The sequence below is a fragment of the Hoplias malabaricus genome, chromosome 2, assembly GCF_029633855.1.
Source record: "Hoplias malabaricus isolate fHopMal1 chromosome 2, fHopMal1.hap1, whole genome shotgun sequence".
Taxonomy (NCBI): Eukaryota; Metazoa; Chordata; class Actinopteri; order Characiformes; family Erythrinidae; genus Hoplias; species Hoplias malabaricus.
This window is the reverse complement of record NC_089801.1, coordinates 84,635,984-84,660,848: the sequence shown is the minus strand read 5'-3', so window position 1 is coordinate 84,660,848 and position 24,865 is coordinate 84,635,984. Positions and strand designations below refer to the sequence as shown.

Sequence of the window (24,865 nt, the reverse complement as noted above, 5' to 3'; positions counted from 1 at the left end):
CCCGCGTATATTAAGCTAGTTCAAAATGTCTCTCCTTATCTTATTACAGCACATGACACAGAAGTTGATTTGTCTATGTGATAATCAGTTGCTACAGCCTTAAAGCATTGTTGCAGAAGTGGAGCAAGGGATGACTTCTGCTTTTTAGAAAAAAAGGTCAGTCACAGGCCTTTGATGGTTCACAATTAAAACAGTGACTATCTTAGTAAGTCATGACTTACAGTAATTTAGTGTCTCATAATAATAATTCTTAGAATATGAATGTGTAATAATTAGTATCTCGTATGACTAAGTTTTAATTAATTCATTCAATCATTCTTGTAACATCTTAAACAGTTCATACATTCTTAAAACTAAACCAAATTAATGAAAATGACTCTCATTATGATTATTTATTTTAGTTTGAGGGGTGTTTGAAAGTCAGTGTGAAGTTCAGTGGCACTTCATGAATGTATTAGTTTCAATATATTTGACTCAAAGCTGAAACTATGGGAGACACCAAAAAAACAAAACACATTTTGTAACTGTTTAGCGCATTCAATAATGACATAATAATAATAATAATAATAATAATAATAATAAAACTCTGTTAAAAAAGTATAAAATCAATTTTCAAAGAGTGCATTCTTGTGAAAACAAATATTACTCTAGTCAGTAGTGGACAGATAGTGGACAGATAGTCGTTGGTGCTGAATGACACATTTTTACCAAACTATTTTCACATAAATAAAACTCTTCTCCATTTCTCTAAGAGCAGATGGAATAAACAAATAAAAATATCATAAACAACTCCCCTTCAGTTAGTAGAGTTCATGTAGATTCTGATTATGGACACAGCCTTAAGTGTTAGCAAAACAACAGCATTAATCTTTTATACTAAAAAACATGAACAGTCAAATCCTCCTCACCTTCCAGGGTTCAGCTGCTCTTTGAGTTCCTCCAGTGAAAACGGATCTTATAATAGTGCTTTCAGCAGCTGAAGAAACGCACGGTATTCAGCGACACCCACTGGACTGTGAGAGCCTTCACAGGGCTGTTGTCTCACAGCCGTTTTCATTGGCTCTGGACTGACTCTGGACTAACTCTGCGCTGTGATTGGTTAAACTCTAAAACGAGCCGTGTAATGATTGGCCCGTTCAGAGCTTTAACGTTGCCACAACTATTACCATGGCAACCAACTTCGGAGCGTTCTCAAGGGCTCAAAACAAAACTTGGCTAAGTCTAAATTTATAACGCGTTTTCTACAAACGGAGTAGGTCATTTTTTAGAGCGGAATTGTATGATTTGTCTGTTGTGAATTTGCTCGTTTATAGGAAATATTGGCACAAAAAAAGTCCTCTAAGCCTCTGTTTAACACAGAACAGAAGAAGGTATTTAGCAGTGGGGTACATAATCAATACTCTACTAAAATAACAGAATAATAGATCATTAAAATAATATGTTGAGTTTAATTAAGCCTTGAATTATAACTTTAATAAAGTCTGTGCGTTATTTTAGTGTAAAGACCCCCAAAATCCAGGCGGTGGCACTAATCCCTGTAACTGTGTTTTCCTCCAACTGCGACAGAGTGGAGAAGAAACACGGCTCTGTCCCGCAGCTTCGCGGCAGTGTGTTGTTGAGAGGAACGCAGGCAGCTCAGTTACTGAGGGTGAGGAAAACCTCAGCCTTACAGTGTTTATACTCACAAAAGTAGCTTTCGAAACAGTAGGACTGGGCGGGGTTAGGATATGCAAATACACACAAGAGGCTCGGCTCAGACCCGGCTGAGGTAATGTTGATTTGGCGGGAAGTGTATTTACATTAAACTGTAGACCGGTGATGCCTTTACTTTTATTAAAGTATTTACAGGTAAGTTGTTTTACTTTTACTCGAAGTGAAGGAGTCAGTGTTCCACTCTATTTTGATCACAGATGTGATTTTAGACAAAAAAATTTCCATAAAAATTAGAATACAACGTTAAACTTAAGATTATTCGCTTGTGGACGCTGCATATTTTTTAAAAAAGTGTTCATGGCTTTTACAGAACTGACATTTCAGGAATATACACTTACTGTAATCATTATGAATTACCCAGGTAACTCTTACATTATTATGGATTTAGACTCCCTAACTCACCTCTCATTCTTATTTATTGTTAGAAATGTTCTGGTTGTTCTGATCCAGCTCTAAACCTTATGTTTTTTTGTTGTTGTTGTTGTTATTTTCAGTTCTTCCAATGTGTTCCTTTTGTAACAACTCTAACTACAACATGTAACAACATGCCAACTACAGGTTCAGGTTCATTAAAAGCAACCTCCATATCTACAACACAAATATCACATGGTTTTATTCATAATGCTTTATTACTTTTAAATATTGTGCGAATACACGTTGAATGTATATTTCTTTCCCTTCCAGAATGTGGGCACCTCACTGGGCTGTTTGACCTCCACAAACACATTGGGACATTCTTCCATGTGAGGTCTTAACCTGCTGAAGGGTTAAGTATAAGATCATGGCATCCAGGCGAAGCTCAAGTACCCGGAAATCAACTTCTGGAACGAATAACACCGACACTACACAAGGAGGGTCTCAGGCCAATACTGGCAAGAAGAGACCACACCTGTGCCATGAGTGTGGAAAGAGTTTTGTTAACCGCTGCGATCTCCAACGACACATGCTCAGTCACACCGGAGAAAAGCCGTACCAGTGTTTGGAGTGCGGACAGAGTTTTACTCGACTTAGTACCCTCGAATTTCACCAGTTTATCCACACGGACGAGAAGCCGTACGACTGCTTCGACTGTGGGAAGAGTTTTAGAGAAAGAAGTACTCTCGTGAAGCACCGGCGCATTCACACCGGCGAGAAACCACATCACTGCTCATACTGCGGGAGGGGTTTTACCCAGCTGGCAACTCTCAGACGACACCAGCTCATTCACACAGGAGAAAAGCCCCATCCGTGCTCCGAGTGTGGGAAGAGTTTTATTCATCAGAGTCACCTAATGATACACAAGCGCATTCACACGGGACTGAAGCCGTACCTCTGCACAGAGTGCGGGAAGTGTTTTAGAGAGAGTTACTTCCTCAAAACACATCAGCGCATCCACACCGGGGAGAAGCCCTACGAGTGCTCCGACTGTGGAAAGAGCTTCAGTCAACGAGGTCACTTCCGCCTACACCAGCTCGCTCACATGGGGGTGAAGCCGCATCAGTGCTCAGAGTGTGGGAAGAGTTTTTCCAGGCCCAGTCACCTTAGAGACCACCAGCGCGCCCACACCGGAGAGAAGCCGTATCAGTGCGCCGACTGTGGGAAATGCTTCAGTAGACAGACCAGTTACAACTCGCACCTGCTCGTTCACACTGGACTGAAGCCGCACCGCTGCTTGGTCTGTGGGAGGGGGTTTAATAAGCAGACGAACCTCCAGGCGCACCAGCGCATTCACACGGGAGAGAAACCATATCAGTGTTCAGACTGTGGGAAGTGCTTTACTCAGCAGAACAACCTCCGGACCCATCGGCGTGTTCACACCGGAGAGAAACCGCATCATTGCTCAGAGTGTGGGAAGAGCTTCAAAGCCAAATGCACCCTGGAGAGACATCGGTATATTCACGCTGGGGTGAAGTTGTAGGCCTGCTCCGAGATTGACGCTGATGCTGAGATCTTCTGCTGTGCTGGAGAAGAGCTTGAGGCAATCGTACATATTTGTACACTGAAGGATTACTGGATTAGAAACACAGTCCTTGTATCTAGAATCATTGTCCATTTTATCAACTCCACTGACCTCATAGAAGCACTCTGTAGTTCTACAGTTACAGAGCAGGTGTGATGTGGTGGTGGATCATTCTCAGCGCTGCAGTGACACTGACGTGGTGGTGGTGTGTTAGTGTGTGTTGTGCTGGTGTAGAGTGGATCAGACACAGCAGTGCTGCTGGAGTTTTTAAACCCTGTGTCCACTCTCTGTCCACTCTGTGAGACACTCCTCCCTCGTTGGTCCACCTTGTAGATGTAGAGTCAGAGACAGTAGCTCATCTGTCGCTGCACAGTGTGTGTCGCTCGTCCTGTAGTCCTTCATCAGTGACACAGGACGCTGTCGGCTGGATGTTTTTGGTCGGTGGACTGTTCTCGGTCCAGACACTGAGGGGTTTAAAAACTCCAGCAGCACTGCTGTGTCTGATCCACTCTACACCAGCACAACACACACTAACACACCACCACCACGTCAGTGTCACTGCAGCGCTGAGAATGATCCACCACCACATCACACCTGCTCTGTGGGGGTCCTGAGCGCTGAAGAACAGGGGGGAAGTGGGGTAAGGAAGTTTGCAGACTACATTCTGTAATTCTGTAGTGGTCAGTGGAGCTGAGAGAATGGACACTGGGTGTAGAAACAAGGCAAGTGTTCCTAATCTAGTGATAAGGTTATGTTCACACAGCAGGTAAAAGTGGCTCAAATCTGATTTATTTTTAGTTCTGCTGTTCACACTGTCTGTATATGACCTATATCTGACATCACTCTGAACACATTTTGCTCCTAAACTGACCCCCACGAGCAAAAGGGTGATGCTTTAGGCTCTGACCAGAAGGAAATGTCCATCTGTCTCATACAAAGCACTTTCTTTCTTTATTTAAAGGAACGGAACTGGACTGGTTCACTGCTCAGCACTGTATCACAAAGAGAACTAGACGAGAGCAGACATAATGAGTTTAATATTTCCATGATTCACATTTATACAACTTCACACCAGTATGAACAATATACAGCTGATACAGAAGTACTTAGAAAAAAGCTCCTTGTGTTTGTTTTAGAAAAACACTTCATACAATTGTCTCATAAATGAGAGGCAGGAATCTGGATTAAGGGAAAAAAATGCTTTGCCCAGTATTTCCACGTCCTAAACACTTCAAATTAAGACAAATATTCTTTGGACAGTGGTGATATGAAGTCACGTGAGTCCTGGCCGTTCACGTTTGAAAGTGGTCCAAATCTGATTTTAAAAAGTCTGATTCACTTCGATTTGTGCTGTTCACACAGCCACACAAAATTCACATCAGTGTCAGACATGAAGAAACAGATTTGGGCCACTTTTACCTGCTGTGTGAAACGTGACCTAAGTGCTTTGATGGAAATGAGTTGGAACACACTGCAGCTCTACTCTAGGGGGAAAAATCTTAATGGAATTGAGTGTCATATTTAAAAGCTTTACTCGCAAAGAAAGGTTTCCTTGTAGGGAATGAAAACCGATGGGAAGAAGCTCTGCTCCCAGATGATGAGAAGTTTGAAGATGGACGTCCTCTTGACTGAAAACACCTCTCTGTAATTTCACCTTTGAATGATGGACTATTCCTAGTGGATCACATACATTTACCACTGAATTAAACTGTAATATTTAACACGTAATACTCCTTTCCTCTGCAAATAAGAGGCCTGTGTGAAAATCTGCAGCTTTAGGTCACATTTATGTGAAGAATTCTTAAGGTTTACACACATTTTCAAGCAATGAATGACTTCACATTGACGCACTGTTGGAAACTGGACTGTTTTAGTGCCTTCAATGTCTTGTGCATTGTTTTTTTTTTTTACAATTTATTTTAAGGGTTTGTAAACTCAGTTGCAAATAATAAATATATCCTACTTACACTAAACACTTGTGACTTGACATTCCTTAAACTGGGAATAGGGGGCTGTTGTACGCCATCTTGGATATTAACAAATGCCAAATGCTGATGTGACTCTATTATAATGTGTGCTTTATTATTAATATTTATTAGTGCTGGCAAAGTGAAGCTACGCTGAAGCAGAGAAGCTAGACTTCAAACTGCATCTGAAAAGTATGAATTCATGTACAACTGCAACAGTAAGTGACATAATGTCTAAAATGTTTTTGTGTATACTTCATTTCCACAGGAAGCCAGAGGGGTCCGGCTTCAGTGCCCACAGCAAAGACCTTCTCAGCCTCCATTGTCTTTTCAAGCACGGTTTTGGGTGTAGGGTCGTTATATCTTATGTCATGGCTTAGCTGATCAGTGTTCAAACATCAGTAAAAACATATTTCCAGCTTCTTTAATGTCTTTATTTATGCTGCGTTCTTTTAAGTTTTGAAGCACATTTCTAGATCATGCAGAGAGTTCCTAACCCTTTGCTTGGTCTCCTCCTGGTCAGAACCTCCACCTCACAAATGGAGAGTGGAGTGAGTGAAATGTATATAAAAGAAACTGTTCTTATCTGACTCTTAATGCACCTGTGGGACCTCAGTGAGCTCGAATGTCTGAAGCTCTGTCCACACTCGGAGCAGTAATACGGCTTCTCTCCTGTGTGAACTCCCCGGTGCTTTCTGAGACTGCCTCGCTCTCTAAAACACATTCCACATTCGGGACAACGATACGGCTTCTCTCCGGTGTGAATGAGCCGGTGTCTTCGGAACGTGCTCTGATTAGCAAAACACCTGCCACACTGTAGGCACCGATACGGCTTCTCTCCTGTGTGAATGCGCTGGTGCACTTTCAGCACACTCCCGTCTCGAAAACTCTTCCCACACTCGCAGCAGAAGTAGGGCTTCTCTCCGGTGTGAATGCGCTGATGTAGTTGGAGATGACTCCACTGATTAAAACACTTTCCACAGTCAGAGCAGCGATACGGCTTCTCGCCTGTGTGAACGCGCTGGTGTTTTTTAAGGGTGTCACTGTGTCTAAATCGTAGTCCACACTCTGAACACTGATATGGCTTCTCTCCGGTGTGAATGCGCTGATGTCGTTGGAGATTGCTCTGAGGGAAGCTCCGCCCACACTCCAGACAGTAGTATGGTTTCTGTCCGGTGTGAATGCGCTGGTGTTGCTGGAGGTGGTTCTGATGTGTAAAGCGCTTTCCACAGTCTAAACAGTGGTATGGCTTTTCTCCAGTGTGAACGCGCTGGTGTTTCTTGAGATTACTCTTGACGTTAAAACTCTTTCCACACTCTGAGCACTGGTGAGTTTTCTCCCTGTTTGCATGCGTCCACATTTGTTTGCAAGATGTGTTTGTGCAGATTGTTCCAGAACACACCTGCGTGAGACTTGGGTCTAGTCTGGATGCTATGTTCTCACATTTGATCTCCCTTGATGTCAGCATTTTGGTACGACCTGCTGAAAATCATGAAAACGGGAAAAACGATGTAGAAGCTGGAGATGTTTTGCAAAAGGATGCCCAGTCATTTCTGTATTAAAAAAAAGTAAAAGATAAATCATGTTTAATGCAAGACAAGTGACATTTTGGTTCCATGATTGGTCATGTGTTCTTTTGGAGGAACACTACATAATCATTTTACCCTAGAGTTACAGTTTCACTGAACTGAAACAGTGTATAAATACAACCTAAGCACGGTTTATTATTCTAATTAATGTTTATTTTATAGTCTCACAAAACCTACTATTTATTAGTTTTATATCACTTTCTTAAATTTGAAAATATGAGATATATATATATATATATATATTTTTTTTTTCTGTATATTTGCATATAACGCATATATTTTTAAAATGAAACAGCACATTTGCAGTTATTTAGGGGTAAATAATTATAATAATAAAAAAACAAATTAATAAAGCCTAAACCATATTAAAATAATGCTGTTAATAAAATAAATAACATACTGAGTATATGGTCAAGATCACTGAGCAATGTCTGAACATATGTAATGTTTATAAACATTTCTCCATGTCTGATTTTAGCGTCATACACAGTTGAATATCTAGGCTAAATATATACGTAGAAACTTGTTACCTTCAGTGTTTTAAGCTCCTGTTTGTGCTCCTCCAAAAGCCCTGTGACAGCGACACTGCAGCTGGAGAAAACAAGGTTTCAGCGCCGCCATCTGGACTGTGGGGTGCATTGTTTATTTTTAATCACATCCGTTTCCAGACGAACTCCTCTCCGTGCGCCGTGATTGGGTGAGCGGCGCGATCACTGGCCAGTAGAAAGGACTGTCGCATCACCATAGCAACAGTTACCACAGCAACCACAGAGCGTAGAGGTTCGAGTGTTTTTTTTCTGAGGGCTCAGAACGGTCAATAAGCTCTGAATGGAGAAGATACGCGTTTTTTTTTTTCACATTTACGTTAACACGCCTCTATTTATCTGCCATTTTATCACTTAATTCTGTTCGCCCTCTGCCTTTTGGACGTCAATGTCCAGTCCAGAGCTGAGTGTGTGACCTACAGCCAAACACTGGGCCACACTTTCATGGCTCACTGGACACATGGAATGGCCACAGTTGAGCGGACCGCCACGTGTCGCCAGAAGTCAGCTTTTGTTGGGGATAGTTTTGTTTCATACCCAGTTTGTCACAGTCAGCACAACCATAGCATTATCTGAAGTGGGCTGAATCTGTTTTATAGCATTTCAAACTAACAGACAAGCAAAAAAGTAAATCCAAGTTTCACATACACAGTCAGAAATGGTACATCAAGCAGCGAAACGCTTGAGAGTTTGGAAATGCTTTGTTTAATCTGCTCACATTAAAACCGTACAAAGATAAAACATGTCAAATAAACATAAAATATATTAAAATATAATTAAAATTGAATATAAATATATACACGGAATAGACACTCCATTTGGCCAAATTATCCCTTCACTCATTGCCTGTAATCATTTATTCAGTTTAGGGTCACGGTTGGTCCGGAGCCCACCCGGATTCACTGGGTGCAAGGCGGGAACACACCCTGGTCCATCACAGGGCACCACACACTCATAATCACGGCTTTGGACATTTTTACACGGACAGTCCACCTTCCAACGTGTGTTTGGACTGTGGGAGGAAACCCATACAGAGAGACACCTCATAGACCATGACCCGAAATGGGGCTCGAAACCACAAACCCAGGACCCTGGAATGGTGTGAGGGCAACACTACCTGTTGAGCCACTGTGATACCCAGATGGCATGGTAGGCAAAGTAATAAATAAATAAATAATAATAATAATAAAAACAATAGAGAATAGAGCGTATGTTGAATATGGGGTCGAGATGGGCATGTGGGTTCTGGGTGGGTTGGTACATGGGCTTGTGGGACCCAGGTGGGCTGCATATATCATTTAAATGTTGGAAACCCAGTCACTCTTAACATATCAGTCCCATAAGAGCCCATAGCCAAGATGGACCACCTATCAATCCCTGTTTCCAGAGAAAATGACTTTTCATCTTAAAACATCCTCAGTACAAGTTTTAAGATGCTGTTTAATATTTTAACCACCAGGGGTCGTTTCCAATGTCCCGTTGGAAAAGGTTTGCCTAACGAATCCTTTTCAGATCCATTTTACAAGTACATCGAGACCCACAGCAACTTTACGGGTTCAGAAAGTGGCGTTTGACCATCACTAGGTGGCGCTCATTTTATAACTGTAAATCTTAAACTCAAACAAAGTGGAGAAGGAGGCTATTCCGCGGTTACAGTGCTGCTGGAGGGGCACAGGCAGGAGCTCACACACTGAAGGTGAGGAAAATGGAGCGTTTCTAAACGTTTCTCACGTTGCTGACGTGTTTGATCTTGCACAAACAGCCGGTCTGATGCTTGGAGTGTCTGATTCAAAAGATTCAGACGCGGATGCGTCATAATAATTTGTTTATAACGTTTTGGCGTGTTATGTCTGGCAAACGTTGAGCATGTTATGCAAAGAGACCGCCTGTGTGCAGAGTCTATAACGTTCAAAAGACGTCCCCTCAAGCGTCATTTAGACAGATGTTATGCCGCCTTGTTCTGAACGTGTCTCTCACCTCTGCGGTCTTTACGAGGTTGAAGAGCAGTTTGTTTATGGAGTAATTAAGTCCTAGTGTGTGCACAGTGGCCATATACATATAAACTAATCAGACACCCATTGTCCAATTTATTAACAACACCGACCTTATATATGCACTGTGCAGTTCTACATTTACACACTGGCATCCACCTGTGTTCAGGACCTTAACACAGCTGGTATTTTCTGGGTGATGGAACGTATTTAGCAATGCACTTTGACACTTGGATCAGACACAGCAGTGCTCATAGAGGTTTCAAACTCCTCATCGTCACTGCTGGACTAAGACCACAATGACTAGAGGATGACTATCGCAAACTGTGCAGCGACAGATAAGCGACAGTATCTGACTTTACATCTACAAGGTTGTCCAACAAGATAAATGTGTCTAATAGAGTGGGCAGTGAGTGGACACGGGGTTTAAAACCTCCAGCAGCTACTGCTGTGTCTGATCCATTTGCGAGTGTGTACCTGTGGTGAGTGGACAGTTAGTGTAGAGATGGTTGTATAGGAATAAATAACTATTCTCTTACAGATTCATAAATAAAATGTATTAATGACTATAAAGTTGACATAATTGTCATCAAAATCTAAAGAAAGTGTCCTTCTTGTCTTTCCGTAGGCTGTTGTCCTTTTCTTCTTCACTGCAGTCATAAAAAATCTTAGTCCCTTAGCTTAGCAAAAGCATGGTGATGGTGCAGATGCTAAACGTTAGCTCGCTCTATAACACTGTTACTCACACAGACAGCAACTTCAATCACACAATCAGACGCTAAACAGCTAGACACTGTGAAATAAAAACACAATGCTGTTTTCTGAGGTCTGTTGGACCGTGCTAGCCACAGCACACGGTGAGTCAGAAGTTAGTTTTCTCCTACAAACGTTTTGAGCTGAAGAAACAGAGTTAGCAATTAGTGTTCTCCTCCAAGAAAAAGGTTCTCCTCTGAGTGTGTTGAGTTGATAGCGTGTTGAGAAGATGGAACATAATCAGCCGTTAGTGTTCTCCTCCAAGCGTTGTGAGCTGCAGTAACCATATTAGCAGCATTATTTGCATGACTAGGAAGAAGTATGTTCAGATGAGATCACATCTAAGTAAAATGAGCTTAAATTGACAGTTCAGTAAACTAGAAAGCATAGCCTATCCTAGCATAGTTTTTCAGACGCGCAGTGGCTTAGATTCCATCTGTTATAATGTACAAGCAGCATGCACAAAGCCTTAAAATGGCTGTAATCTTAAGTGTTTTCAAAATGAAGTGGGGTTGTTTAGGGTGGGGGTGGTTCTAACTTTTGTGTTTAGTTCTGAAAAATGTAGCGTAGCATTATAATAACAGGGTGTGTTAGAGGCCTTACACTGGTTAACACACTCTTTACAAGAACTTAACAGCATTTGGAGCAACAAGTAACCACTTCTACTCTTTTGTAAAGACTATACAATATAACTTAATACATTGCTGTGAGGATTTGATTGCATTTACCTACATAAATATTAGCCAGGTTAGTAACTTATGCCAAATACTTTGTTCTTGAAAACACTTCCACTGCTCCACAGCCTCTAAACTGGGCATCGCACATTGAGACCTAGACTCATGTGCAGCTGCCCCGGAGTATTCCACTTCGTTGATGATAATTTCTATACAATATGAACTTCTGTGTCCACACTGGGTCAACTTTAAAGGAGGTGCGTTTGGGGTGTCTACAAGTGTTTGGAAAGGCCGCTACCACAGATAAACAATAATAAATTTACACCACATGAAGAAAAGCTAACATCTCAGTGTCTATTTAAATATTTCTGTAGCATTTCACACTAACTTCCTTCTTCTTCTCTTCCAGGAAGCATTCTGTCAGACTTCTCCTGCACTCGTTTGAGTTCCTGCACAGCTCAGGCTTATCTCCACACATCAGGAGGGTGTTAATACGCTGGAGGACATTCAGCATGTTGTCGAGAACGAGCTCCGTCATTCAGCAGACCTCTGGAGCTCTCTACACAGCCACATCATTCAGTCTAATGCCAAATTACACCATCCGAGAGAAGACTCACCACTGCTTAGAGTGTGGGAAGAGCTTTTCCCAGCACAGTCACCTCCAACAGCACCAGCTCACACACACCGGGGAGAAGCCGTTCAGCTGCTCCGAGTGTGGCAAGAGCTATAACCGGCAGAGCACCCTCCGACAGCACCTGCGCATTCACACCGGAGAGAAGCCGTATCCCTGCCCGGATTGTGGGAAACGTTTCCGAGACCGAGGAACGTTCCTGAAGCACCAGTACATTCACACCGGGGAAAGGCCCTACGACTGCTTGGAGTGCGGGAAGAGTTTTACCCAGCAGATCACTCTCCAGCGTCACCAGCGCATTCACACCGGAGAGAAGCCCTATCTCTGCTCGGACTGCGGCAAGAGTTTTAATCAACAGAGCAGCCTCCAGCAGCACCAGCGCATTCATTCAGGGGACAAGCCCTTTACCTGCGGCGAGTGCGGGAAGAGTTTCAGGGACGCGGGGGTTCTCACCACACACAAGCGCATTCACACCGGGGAGAAGCCGTACCACTGTCCGGAGTGCGGGAAGCGCTTTAACCAGCACACGCATCTGAGTCGACACCAGCTCACGCACATGGGAGTGAAACCCTTCCACTGCTCAGACTGTGGCAAAAGTTATTCCCGGCAGAACACTCTGGAGCGACACCAGGTGGTTCACACCGGGGAGGAGATCTCCTACAGGAAATCTGTCATCCTTCCTAATGGTCCTAAGAACTCAGAGAAAGAAGGGCAAGGGCCTAAAGATGGAGCGGTAAAAGAGGAGTCTCTGGAGGAGGATTCAAAGCACTAATGCCGCTTGTCCACTGCTTGGTACCTACCTGGCTCTACTAAACCGTGGCGTGTAAACCTTGGAGAGCGCTGATTGTCCAGAGAGAGTTGTCACTCTACGCCTTGCAACGCAGACGACCAGCACCAACTCTCCATCTGTAAAATGTCCAGCTGCAGCAGAGATCACGTTTGTTTTTATCCGACTCACGACGGCAGCTCGTAAAATGACGCCGTGGTCTTTTGAAGAGGTTCAAACGCTCCTCGGATCGGTGGCCGACGAAAGAATCCAGCGAGAGCTGGACGCTGCAACAAGGAAGGAACAAACTCTACTGATCTGTCTGAACTGATGACGGAGCTGTGTTCAGTCCCAAACAACAACAACACGCCAATACACCACGAGTAAACACCGCTTAACGTTACCGCCACCATTGTTGTGGTTTCCAAAGCCCACTGTTCCCCTTAGAGACAGGGTTTAGAGACAACACCCGATACATTTTTGTGGGGAGTGGCGGTAGAGAAAAAAACTACCAGGGACCAGGTCATACGACGCGTTCAGAGCTGAGTTGAGTAGGTACCATGCAGTGGAAAAGATTCACACTGCACAGTGACTAGTGCCTGGAGATTTGTTTTAATTTCATTGTAGTAAAAGTAGCCTCTGTGTAAAACATTATATTATCATCTCTCTGTAAGTTGCCTAAGGTTTGAGAGGTGGGCTTGAGACAAGAAAGTTGCTGGATTAATCCCCAGGACCGCAGGAAAAATGGACATTATTGTTATTATTACTACTACTACTACTAATAATAATAATAATTACTGTGTTAATTTAGTCGTGGGAGTAAATACTGTGACAGCAGCTACACTGAAGGGTAACCTTCCTCCATAGCTCAGAATAAGTCGTGGTTGTGGTACGCCATAAACCACCATCACCTTCTTCACTGGATGAAGGCCACGAAAATGTAATTAAACATAACCCACCCGTGTGGTGCTCTCTGTAGACGATTAGGTTCGCCTGACTGAGCTGGGACAGGGTTTAGTCCTGAACCTGAACCTGTTTTGTCTGGTGTCTGAAGTGTTGTTTATGTTTTGTAGTTACGCCGGCTGCCTCGTTTGATATTGAGTACAGGACTTCTGATAACGCCCTAAACAGGGGTGGCCACCCTTTCAGACACAGAGAAAACACACACTACTATCAGGAACAATAGATCCATTCACACAAATACCATACTACAGCAATCGCAACTTCTTTAACAATCGCAAACCAAGACTGAGTCAAAGAATTGAATCTTTGGGAGTCGACTCCTGTTCACTATCTCTGTTTAATTTGAAGTTAGTCTCGCTGTAAACAAAGACGCTCCACGGCCAGACGACAGGGTACCAGAATCTGAAAACACTTGGTTTTACCCAGAATCCTGCAACAAACAGACGGAACAGAGACAGCAGTGGGAAAGGCGCCCATATCACAGCGCCAAGAGCTGATGGAGCATTTTCCTGTTTTATTTCCTAGCGATGTTCGGTTTAGAAACGAGAAACATGTCCTTTCCCATTTTCAAAATGAAAGTCTAATTACCCAAAGCTACACAGACCCAACAGATATATAGCTATATATTTACATTGCGGGTTGGCCACCCCTGCCTTAAAACTCTGAAACCAGGGATGTCTTCCACATCTTTGGAGGAGGTATAGTCAGTAGTGTGTGGGTGTGGGTGAGCAGAGGCAGGTTTATGTGTAATCCTTAGGTTCGCTCAGTTTAACCATTGGTAGACGTTCTTATTTAGCTCCTAAACGCTGGACTATTGTTTAACAGGATTTTAAGAGAAGCTTTATAAATGTTCTCAAAACTGTACTGAAGACTGGTGTAAAGTGTATTACTCGTAGCACTTAGACACTTATACAAATGTGTTTTTTTTACCTTGTATTATTATCATGGGTTTTATTGCTATTATTTTTCTTTTTTAATTATAATTAATATTGTTATTGAATTGCTCATTTTAGCAGTATTTTATACCACAAAGTTTTTCACTAATCTTTGAGTTCTGATTATTTTATTTATATTTTGTCTCATCTGGACGTAAAGCACCTTAAATATTTATTAGAGTTGTTATTAAAATGTCCTCTGTACAGCTACAGTAGTGCAGCCATGATATCCACCTGAGCATGTTTAACCAGCTCGGCTCAACAGCCGCATTCTCCAGAACAATCTCAATCTCTGTGTTGGGCACAATAAATGTGGTGCTAATGTATGAAGTAGTATCACTCAACATGTGCTAAAGTTCAGTGTTGTTCACATATGGGATCAGCAGTGTCTTGCTGTGGTTTGCATGAAATAATCAATAAACGAAGCACATTTTTTAAACCTGGTGGTTGTGTTTTTTTACGAGAACAGTCAGAAGGTGCAGGTGTAGGTGATAGGGACGTAATGGTACATGATACAGTTAGCGCGTTGGGTTACACAGAGAAACGTAAGTATAAAATGGACTGTCGTTCTAAAGCTGCCGTGAACATTATTGTTTTTAAGAGCACTGGTCATTATCTGTAATTTAATTAACTCTAACTTAGCAATATCCAAAGAAGCACAGTTTTTAGCTGTAAACACCAGGTCCAGTTGCTCTTTAATCACAATTCTGGTGATTTTATGTTGTTTTTTTTTGTTTTTCTGGCTTTTGTGTGGTTTTCGTCCTTTTCCTGGACGTCTCGGTGCTTGCAGCGTTAAAGTTCCTTAAGAATGTGATTGTGTTTGAGATAAGGCTGTGTTTACGCCACAATCCAAACTCTGCAAGCAGGCATAAGGCCTACCGCTGAGGAGCAGACCCTGGATAAAACGGACATCGTTAACACAGTGAATAAAAGACTTCTTCCAGATTCTTGTGTTGAAATCATTTTAATGATGGACATTGTCCTACATGACTTAGAGAAAACGTATAGAGATCTTCAGAGTGGGGTTTTGTGCCTAAAATCTTTGAATAATGTAGAATTACTTATCCATCTTTATCCAGTTCAGGGCGGTGGTGGGTCCGGAGTCTACCTGGAATCACTAGGTGCAAGGCAGGAACACACACTGGAGGGGGCGCCAGTCCTTCACAGGGCAACACACACTCACACATTCCCTCACACACTCACAATTTTGAGTCACCAATCCACCTACCAATGTGTGTTTTTGGACTGTGGGAGGTAACCGGAGCACCCGGAGGAAACCCACGCAGACACAGGGAGAACGTTTGTTTTTTTCTGAGAATCTACCCATTATTCTGTAGTAATTAATACGTTTGTTACAGGTTTGTCTTTTTAAAAGTAGTTTGCTTGAAAATGCACAAAATGCATTAAATTTATTACAAAGGCACTGACCTACAGCAGTTTAAATAGATCTAGAAATGGTTCTTTAGGAGCAAGAACATGCAGTGAATAGAACCAGGATTCAAAACCCATTACAGGAACCCAGTAAAAGCACATGCAAGAATTTCTGAGAGTAAAGAAGTCCCACGAGGATTCATTCTGAGGTGTGTTTCCAAAGAAATAATTCATGTCATTAATGCCTTTTGTGGAGTACAGTCATGAAATGTGTTACGTTCTAATGTACGCTAGCGTTTAAAACCTGGGCGTCTTTGGTTTTACACCAGAAAGCAACAAGATCCTTGTGGTGCCCCATGTTTGTTCCTTGCAGGAGTTTTCAGGGCCGAAATGTCTCCTGTGGGTGTGTACAGTGTCTGGAGCATCTCTGTGGTCCGAGGAAACATTGGAAGCAGTCGTGATGTTTTGCCATTTCATTCAGAAACGTTGAGAAAAAACCCAGACTCTCGATTGTTTTTACCTTGTCACGTCACTACATTGTTGTTAATAGCCTGCTGTCATTGGAAACGACTGGTTGTCTCTCGCTCTCTTGCCCTCCCTGGAGCGGTGGGGCAGCCAGGAGGGCAGTTAGGGGTTGGGTGTTCTGTTCAAGGACACTTCAGCTGTGGATGTTGAGGGAGGAGACAGTGCTGTTTCTTCACTCCAACCGCCTGCCATTATTTTCTTTACAATTGAGGGAACTTTAGGTAACATTTTTACCTTAAAATAACAGCTTTGAAATTAAACTCCTGGGTCATAGGGCAGTAGAAACTGCACTATGTATCTTTGTGAGGAGGTATAGTCCTAAAACCTCCCTCAGGTTTAATTCCCAGGATGCTGAGAGGCAGGTGTTGAGCGACTAATAAAATCAAGGTTTCTAATTTAACACGTTGACACATCCTGAGTTAACCCCTTCCTGTAAGTGCACTCTCATGTGCGTGCTAAAGGAGCTCAGCCGTCTGAAGGCCTGCCCGCACTCTGAGCACTGGTACGGCTTCACGCCGTTGTGAATGTACCGGTGTTGCTGGAGGGTCCCCAGTCGAGTGAAACTCTTGCCACACTCGGTGCACAGATACGGTTTCACTCCTGTGTGGATACGCTGATGTTTTACAAGATTGACTTTGTCCCTGAAACCCATTCCGCACTCGGAGCAGCGATGCGGCTTCTCTCCCGTGTGAACACGCTGGTGCGTTTGGAGGTTAGTTTGCCGTCGGAAACTCTTCCCGCATTCGGTGCAGCGATGTGGCCTCTCTCCGGTGTGAATCAGCTGGTGTTGTCTGAGGGTGCTCTGTTGGCGAAAACTGCTCCCACACTCTGAGCACTGATACGGTTTCTCTCCAGTGTGGATGAGCTGGTGTTTTTTGAGCGTACTCTGATGTGTAAACCTATTCCCACACTCGGAGCAGTGATACGGCCTCTCCCCCGTGTGAGTGAGCTGGTGTTGCTTGAGATGTCTCTGCGTCATGTAACTCCTACCACAGTCTGGGCATGGGTGTTTTTTCTTTTTTTCTGTATGTTTCTGTCTCGTTTTAAGACACGTGTTTATGCAGACAGCATCCGTGGCCATGTTCTCTTCGTCCATTATTCTCTCGCTGTGTATGTGGAGGTAAATTTGATGTGGGAAGGTGAGGGAAGACTTGCAGTTGGTGGTCAGTCATTCCTGGAAGACATCATTTAAAACAAATTAAACTCTTTATACTTGAAATCTAACACCATAAATGTATGTAAACTGAGCTGCATAATAATAAATAACGCTATGTAAAACACCATTACAGTCTTGACACTAACGCAGTAGTCTATTCACAGCCAGCACACATTAGTTGGCCCCACGTGAGTTGAACATGGGCACATGGTTCCTACTCTATTGGACTGTACACTCTGTTTGGTCCCTTGTTGGTTTTTTCACCCCCACAGCTCCCCCCTGAAATGTATCTGGTGTTGTCTCTAAGGGGAACAGAGAGCTTTGGAAACCACAACAACGGCAGTGGTAGCGTTAATCGATGTTTACTCATGGTGTATTGTCGTGTTGTTGTTGTTGTTTGGGACCACCGATCCAAGGAGCGTTTGAACCTCTTAAAAAGACCACGGCGTAATTTTACGAGCTGCCATCGTGAGTCGGATAAAAACAAACGTGATCTCTGCTGCAGCTGGAGATTTTACAGATGGAGAGTTGGTGCTGGTCGTCTGCGTTGCGTGGCGTAGAGGGACGACTCTCTCTGGACGATCAGCGCTCTGCAAGGTTTACACTTAAGTTAACACTGGAGGGCCATTCTTTAACCCACAGATTAAACCTGCCCATGTACAAACCCATCCAGAACTCGGGTCCATCTTTAACCCAGCTAGTCCACGACCCACCTAATGTGTGTGGGTTGGGAAATGTCCCCAGATCCTTGGACTTCTACAATCATGAAACAGTGGGAATATGAATGTGAGCTAACACTACTGCTCAATGAGCTGAAGTCTGTAGGGCACATTAAAAAACGTGTATCAATTGTCTGATCATTTCATGTTGATTTCTTTATCAAAATCTCCAGTAAATGGACACGGGTCACGTCTACAAAGCTTGTACTCTGTAAATAACCGATTATAAAATGCCTGCACTGGTACAGCGAAGCTAGAAAAACATATTAATCCAAAGTAAACGAGTAAGAACTTCGTCCACATTTACACAAGGACTGCTCTTATTCTAAACATCACCTTAAACCAACGTCTGTGTTTATACCCAGTGGATATATACAGTACCTTTAACGACTGCAGGTCGCTGTGTTCCTCCCGCAGCAGCTGTCTGAACCGACCCGGGCTGATTCTCCACATTGAGTCGAGACAAAGAGGCAAAAATAAGGATTCAGCGCCCCCGTCTGGTCTGTAGCGGTTTTCACTGTTAAATCTGTAGCATAAATCACACCCGTATTCCGGCAAATCCCGCCCCCTGCGTAGGGATTGGCTTGTATTGGGTTTAGTCCCGCCCTCTTAAGTTCTTATTGGATAACACTGTGCCCGTCTCACGCCAAACTTCTACATTTACAGTTTTATCAGCGTCTCTAAAATATTCATGAACTGTGGTTCTTCTGTTGCATACTTTTTAGTCCCTTTTTGTCCATTTTCCAAAGCTCAGGACCCCCACAGAGCAGGTGTGATGTGGTGGTGGATCATTCTCAGCGCTGCAGTGACACTGACGTGGTGGTGGTGTGTTAGTGTGTGTTGTGCTAATGTAGAGTGGATCAGACACAGCAGTGCTGCTGGAGTTTAAGACACAGTAGCAGGCAATGAAATCATAGGAGATATCAGTTTTATCCTGATTATTCAGCTAAGATATAAAGTGGCCTTTGTGTTAATAATAATAATAATAATAACAAACAACAATAATAACAATGACCAATAATACACGAAGGAAGCCTCCATGTTGAAAAAAACTTTATTGTAAAATATAGGTCCAAAAGAGATTATGGTCAACTTATGGGTTTCCTACCGTTAGTTAGTGTTTCATCCTAAACCTGTAGCAATTATATAAATAATAAAATATCTGAATGAATGAATGAATGAATGAAAGCCTGGACATGAGAAACAACAGATTTTAAAAGTACACTAACATCCAGATACAAAACACTTTTTATGTCGCTTTTCCACGTCATCATCCCTACTCTACTCTACTGGACTCGACTTGTCTCTTCCCCTCCTCCACCAGGTGAATCAGGTCCTGGTTCTGGAAGCGGGTTCTTGTTTAGTGGCTGTTCTCTCGTGGTTCAGAGCGAGTCGAGTAGGGACTAAACCGTGGCGTGTAAACCTTGCAGAGCGCTGATCGTCCAGAGAGAGTCGTCACTCTACGCCACGCAGCGCAGACGACCAGCACCAACTCTCCATCTGTAAAATGTCCAGCTGCAGCAGAGATCACGTTTGTTTTTATCCGACTCACGACGGCAGCTCGTAAAATGACGCCGTGGTCTTTTGAAGAGGTTCAAACGCTCCTTGGATCGGTGGCCGACGAAAGAATCCAGCGAGAGCTGGACGCTGCAACAAGGAAGGAACAAACTCTACTGATCTGTCTGAACTGATGACGGAGCTGTGTTCAGTCCCAAACAACAACAACACGCCGACACACCATGAGTAAACACCGCTTAACGTTACCACCGCCGTTGTTGTGGTTTCCAAAAATGACACTGTATACTTTTCATGGCGAAGAGCTGTGGCAGTGGAAAACTAACCAGGCACTAAACAGATGACAGAGCAGTAGAGTAGGGACCATGCAGTGGAAAAGCATGACTAGGTTTGGACACAGCTGCTGTTGTTTCTTTCCTTGTGTTTGCTCTCCTCTTCGTCCTACTGCCCCAACAGTTTCACACACCAATAACGTCACCCCCACACGAAGGGCTTCTGACGGCATCTGGGGCAGAGCCCGAGCAGCGACACAGCTCCACTTCTGTGTGAAGGTACTGGTGTCTCTGTAGATGGCCCAGCTGGTTAAAGCTCCTCCCACACTCCGAGCAGAGATAGGGCTTCACCCCGGTGTGTATGTGCTGGTGCGCTTTGAGACTGCCTTTGTCCCTGAACGTCCTCCCGCAGTTCGAGCAGCCGTACGGCCTCTCTCCCGTGTGGATGCGGCGGTGTGTTTTGAGAGTGCTCTGTTGCTTGAACCTCTTGCCACACTCCGAGCACGGATACGGCTTCTCTCCGGTGTGAACGTGCCGGTGCTTCATGAGGTTGCCCTTGTTTCTAAAACCCAGTCCGCACTCGGAGCAGTGGTAGGGCTTCTCTCCGGTGTGGATACGCTGGTGTAGCTGGAGGGTGTTCTGCTGACTGAAGCTCTTCCCGCACTCGGAGCAGCGGTACGGCTTCTCCCCGGTGTGAGTGCGCTGGTGCTGCTGGAAAGTGCTCTGGTGTTTAAAAGACTTTCCGCACTCGGAGCAGAGATACGGCTTCTCTCCGGTGTGAACGCGCTGATGCTGCTGGAGGTTGCTCTGGCGATTGAAACTCCTCCCACAGTCTGCGCAGAGGTAGGGTTTCTCTCCGGTGTGTATGAGCCGATGAGTCTGGAGAGTGCTCTGTCGAGTAAAACGCTTCCCACACTCGGGGCAGTGGAACGGCTTCTCCCCAGTGTGGACACGATGGTGTCTTTGGAGGTCTCCCCACTGAGTGAAACTCGTCCCGCAGTCTGAGCACTGATGAGCTTTCATACCTTTGCTTCTCTCCATTCGTTTGTGAGACGTTTGTGCAGAGAGATGATGTTTACCAAGAGTTCACACTCTTATGACTCCATTTGCTGCCATCCCTGTCTGTGTCCATGCAAGTGATGGTTGGGCATTCATTTCTGGAGCGGAGGAGACCAGGAGGAACATCTGTAACAAGACAAACTGAATGAGATGTGCACTTACACTAAAGCAGGCATAAAATACAACAAAATGAAGCATGGTCTTTGTGCAAACGGTCAGCTGAATCCAGGCTGAAATAAGGGACCCGGCGAGTCTTTCCCACAGGTTTAATGCTGGCCTCACATGGGGATGACTTCCACGATCGATGATGGGACCAGAATGAGTTAAACTTATGGTGTGTTTCCTCCGCATGGGTCCGTCTCGACACGGCTCAGCACGGCTCTACTCGCTTAAAGCTTATCAAATCAAATCAAATCAAATTTATTTATATAGCGCTTTTCACAACTGATGTTGTCACAAAGCAGCTTCACAGAATTCCAGTAAGACAAAGATTTGACATGAAATGTAAAAACAAATGTAAAACCCTCAAGTGAGCAAGCCAGGGGCGACAGTGGCAAGGAAAAACTCCCCCAGCTGAGGAAGAAACCTTGGGAGGAACCAAGGCTCACAAGGGGTGACCCATCCTCCTCTGGTCAATCTACTGGTGATGATAGTTAGTAGTCCGTGAGAACTTCAGTGTAGGGACAGCTTCAAGGCACTTGGTGGTTGCTGGAGCGTGGGCAGCTGGTCTGAAGCGTGGAGGAGGATCTCGACAGTCATCCATCAGTGTCCAGACAGACAGGTGGGCAGTCGTTTACTCGGAAAGATGTAAAGGGATGGAATTAGTTTTGAACTGTTTTGTGTTTGTAAAGTAGAAAATATGAAAATTTCCAGAGTGTGGCTAATGACTCCGGCAGATCTGACTATGACAGCTTTAACTAAAAGGAGAGAACCAGAAGGACACACAGACACGGGAGCATCCTGAAACACTGGCATCCCTCCGCTCCACCGTCAACAAACCTGAGTGATCGACACCAGCGTCTCAGTTTACTATAATTCCCTGTGTCCATGGACCCCCCGGATCTGCCGCCTTTATCTATGGGGGAGCATTAGCTACCAAAAGATAAACTAAACAAATGTGTTTTTAGCCTAGATTTGAAGATCGCGACTGTGTCTGAGTCCCGAACATTTTCTGGAAGATCATTCCAGAGTCTGGGGGCTTTATAAGAAAAGGCTCTTCCCCCAGCTGAGGCCTTCTGAATTCTGGGAACAATTAAAAATCCAGTATTCTGTGATCTGAGTGAACGTGGAGGCTCATAATAGGAAATTGTATCTTGAAGATATTCAGGAGCGAGCCCATGTAGAGCTTTATATGTTAATAACAAAATTTTGTAGTCAATGCGGAATTTAACAGGCAGCCAATGAAGTGATGATAAAACTGGGCTGATATGTTCAAATTTTCTAGTTTTAGTGAGGACCCTGACTGCAGCATTTTGAACTAGTTGAAGTTTTCTTAAATTGCTGCTGGTGCATCCTGACAGTAGTGCGTTACAGTAGTCAAGCCTTGAAGTAATAAAGGCATGTACTAATGTTTCTGCGTCCTGGAGGGATAAGGCATTTCTAATCTTAGCAATATTGCGAAGATGTAAAAAAGCTGTCCTAGTGATACTACCTATGTGTTGATCAAATGATAAATCCGGGTCAATTATGACACCAAGATTTTTTGCTGCTGAACCAGGTTTAACTGGAAAGTCAGCTAGATCTAAAATTAAGTCTGATAATTTATTTCTTGTCACTTTTGGACCCAAAAGCAGGACCTCTGTTTTGTTGCTGTTTAGAAGGAGGAAGTTACGCAACATCCAGCCTTTCACGTCTTTTACACAGTCCTCTATTTTCTTTAATCTGTGTTTGTCATCGGGCTTTGGCTGAAATATACAATTGTGTGTCGTCTGTGTAACAGTGAAAGTTAATGTCATGGTTTCTTATAACTGTGCCTAGCGGTAACATGTATAATGTAAATAATAATGATCCTAAAATAGAGCCTTGTGGAATTCCAAATCGTACTTTAGAATAATTTGAATTTAGATTGTTTACTTTTACGAATTGATAACGTTCCGTTAAGTAAGATTTGAACCATAATAGGGCTGTCCCTGTGATTCCAACCATGTTTTCTAACCTTTCTATGAGAATATTGTGGTCTATTGTATCGAAGGCTGCGCTTAGGTCAAGAAGCACCAACAGGGATACGTGGCCTTGATCAGAGGCAAGAAGAAGATCATTTGTTATCTTGACTAGAGCTGTCTCTGTACTATGATGTTGCCTGAATCCAGATTGGAGTTTTTCATATATATGATTCTTATGTAGATATGAACTAAGTTGTTGGGCCACAGCTCTTTCTAAGATCTTGGAAATGGCAAATTAGAAATAGGCGATTGATTTTCCACTGACGTTAAAGTTAGCCGATGTTTACTCATTGTGTATTCGCTTGTCACTTTTGTTTTTTTTGGACTTAACACGGCTCCGCCCCCAGTTCTCACAGGTCACTTTTAATTGTCGCACGTTGGCTATCGGCCCAAGGAGCATTTAAACCTCTTAGTTATGAGCTGCCGCTGTGAGTCCGATAAAAACAAACGTGAAAGCTGCTGTAACTTTAGAGATTCTACAAGCGGCGGTTTGTTCTGGACATGTGATTGACATGGCTCTGGCCAATCAGAGCTCTGCAGGGTTTACACCTCACCTACTCAGCACGGCTAGATCCCTGAGGGAAGACCTCCAGAAGATGACCAAAAGCTCTAATTACCACAGTCAGTTATAACTAGTTTATTACCCTCCATTGTCTATACACATTGTTTTCCTATTAAAGGTGCACTAGGCAAATTCCCCCGAGTGCTTGTCTGTTATTGTAGTTCCTCATTCTAGCCACCAGAGGTCACATTCAGTCCAAATCCTGACCAGTGAACTAGTGCCGTGGTTTTAAAAGTGAGGGGATTTATTGATGTCACTCGTAAATAACCGCAGGGTGTAGGGTATCTGTCACTTTATTCTGTTTTCTTCAATAAGAACTTGCAGTTGCGCGTGAATGAACTGGTACATTGGTTGAGGCGACCTCTAGCGGTCAGGCAGGCAAACCGCAACAACAAAGAGAGCGGCTGGAGCACGGCAGGCACTTGTGGTGATCACGCCACTGCTGAAATAACTATTTTTAATATATATTTTACAGTGTATCTTAGTAAATAGAATGAAACAAAATCATCTAGGGCACCTTTAATATTTTAGAGATCCTAACTACGCCAGACACAACTGAAACTGAGGATGTGATGATTTATTTAGGGACCATCTCATTTTTCACCTAGTGTTCATTCATATCTCCTTTAGATAGGTGACTTAGCCTTGACACCCGCTCAAAATAAATGTAAATACGGCCCGTAAAACCCGGAAACACAGCACCACTAAAGCCCTGGTCATGCCGAACCCCGCGGGAAGCCGCTGTCAGATTAAACCTCCGTTTTTAAAGTATTTCAAACATATTTCCGAGGAGCAACGACTAACACGGCGTTAAACCTCAAATCAAAACGTAAACAACCGCAACTCCTCACCTTCAACGGCACAGTTTCTTGTTCGTTTGCTACTGCGAAGGAATCGACTCTGTATAGGTGAATCGACTCTCGCTGAACACCTGGATCGATTCTTCTAAAAATGTACACTTAAAGACAGAAGGGTGCGATCTTCGGGCTCTGATTGTGACAGACTCATTCATTCATTCATTCATTCATTCATTCATTCATTCACAGCCTGTAACTGCT

General features: G+C 43.6%; 2 protein-coding genes and 1 pseudogene across 2 annotated transcripts in view; 1 reads left to right on the top strand and 2 right to left on the bottom strand.

The window, feature by feature from the left end:
* Positions 1-994, bottom strand: part of LOC136687509 (zinc finger protein 3-like) — a 4,166-nt gene extending 3,172 nt beyond the window's left edge. Inside the window, exon 1 of the mRNA XM_066661970.1 lies at positions 909-994. The gene's annotated coding sequence lies outside the window, so the exon portion shown is untranslated. The remainder of the gene's footprint in view (positions 1-908) is intronic.
* LOC136687510 (zinc finger protein 208-like) overlaps positions 1-14,030 on the top strand; it is a 25,503-nt pseudogene extending 11,473 nt beyond the window's left edge.
* LOC136687511 (zinc finger protein 850-like) lies at positions 5,463-24,865 on the bottom strand. The gene is made up of 5 exons (XM_066661971.1): positions 24,659-24,865; positions 21,366-21,879; positions 20,270-21,209; positions 16,844-17,358; positions 5,463-6,925 (listed from the first exon to the last, which is right to left on the bottom strand). The coding sequence occupies exons 3-5, from the start codon at positions 21,063-21,065 to the stop codon at positions 6,092-6,094; spliced, it is 2,145 nt and encodes a 714-aa protein (XP_066518068.1). The 5' UTR covers positions 21,066-21,209; positions 21,366-21,879; positions 24,659-24,865; the 3' UTR covers positions 5,463-6,091.

What these genes read in the sequence shown, in the direction of transcription:
- LOC136687511 (XM_066661971.1), bottom strand. Translation starts at nt 21,065, where the DNA reads ATGGAGAGAAGCAAAGGTATGAAAGCTCATCAGTGCTCAGACTGCGGG. An exon ending in GGAGCTGTGTCGCTGCTCGG is followed by an intron (nt 17,359 to 20,269) that starts GCTCTGCCCCAG and finishes ACCCATGCCCAG; the next exon opens with ACTGTGGTAGGAGTTACATG. An exon ending in AGTGCTCAGAGTGCGGGCAG is followed by an intron (nt 6,926 to 16,843) that starts GCCTTCAGACGG and finishes GAGTGTGGAAAG; the next exon opens with AGTTTTAACGTCAAGAGTAA.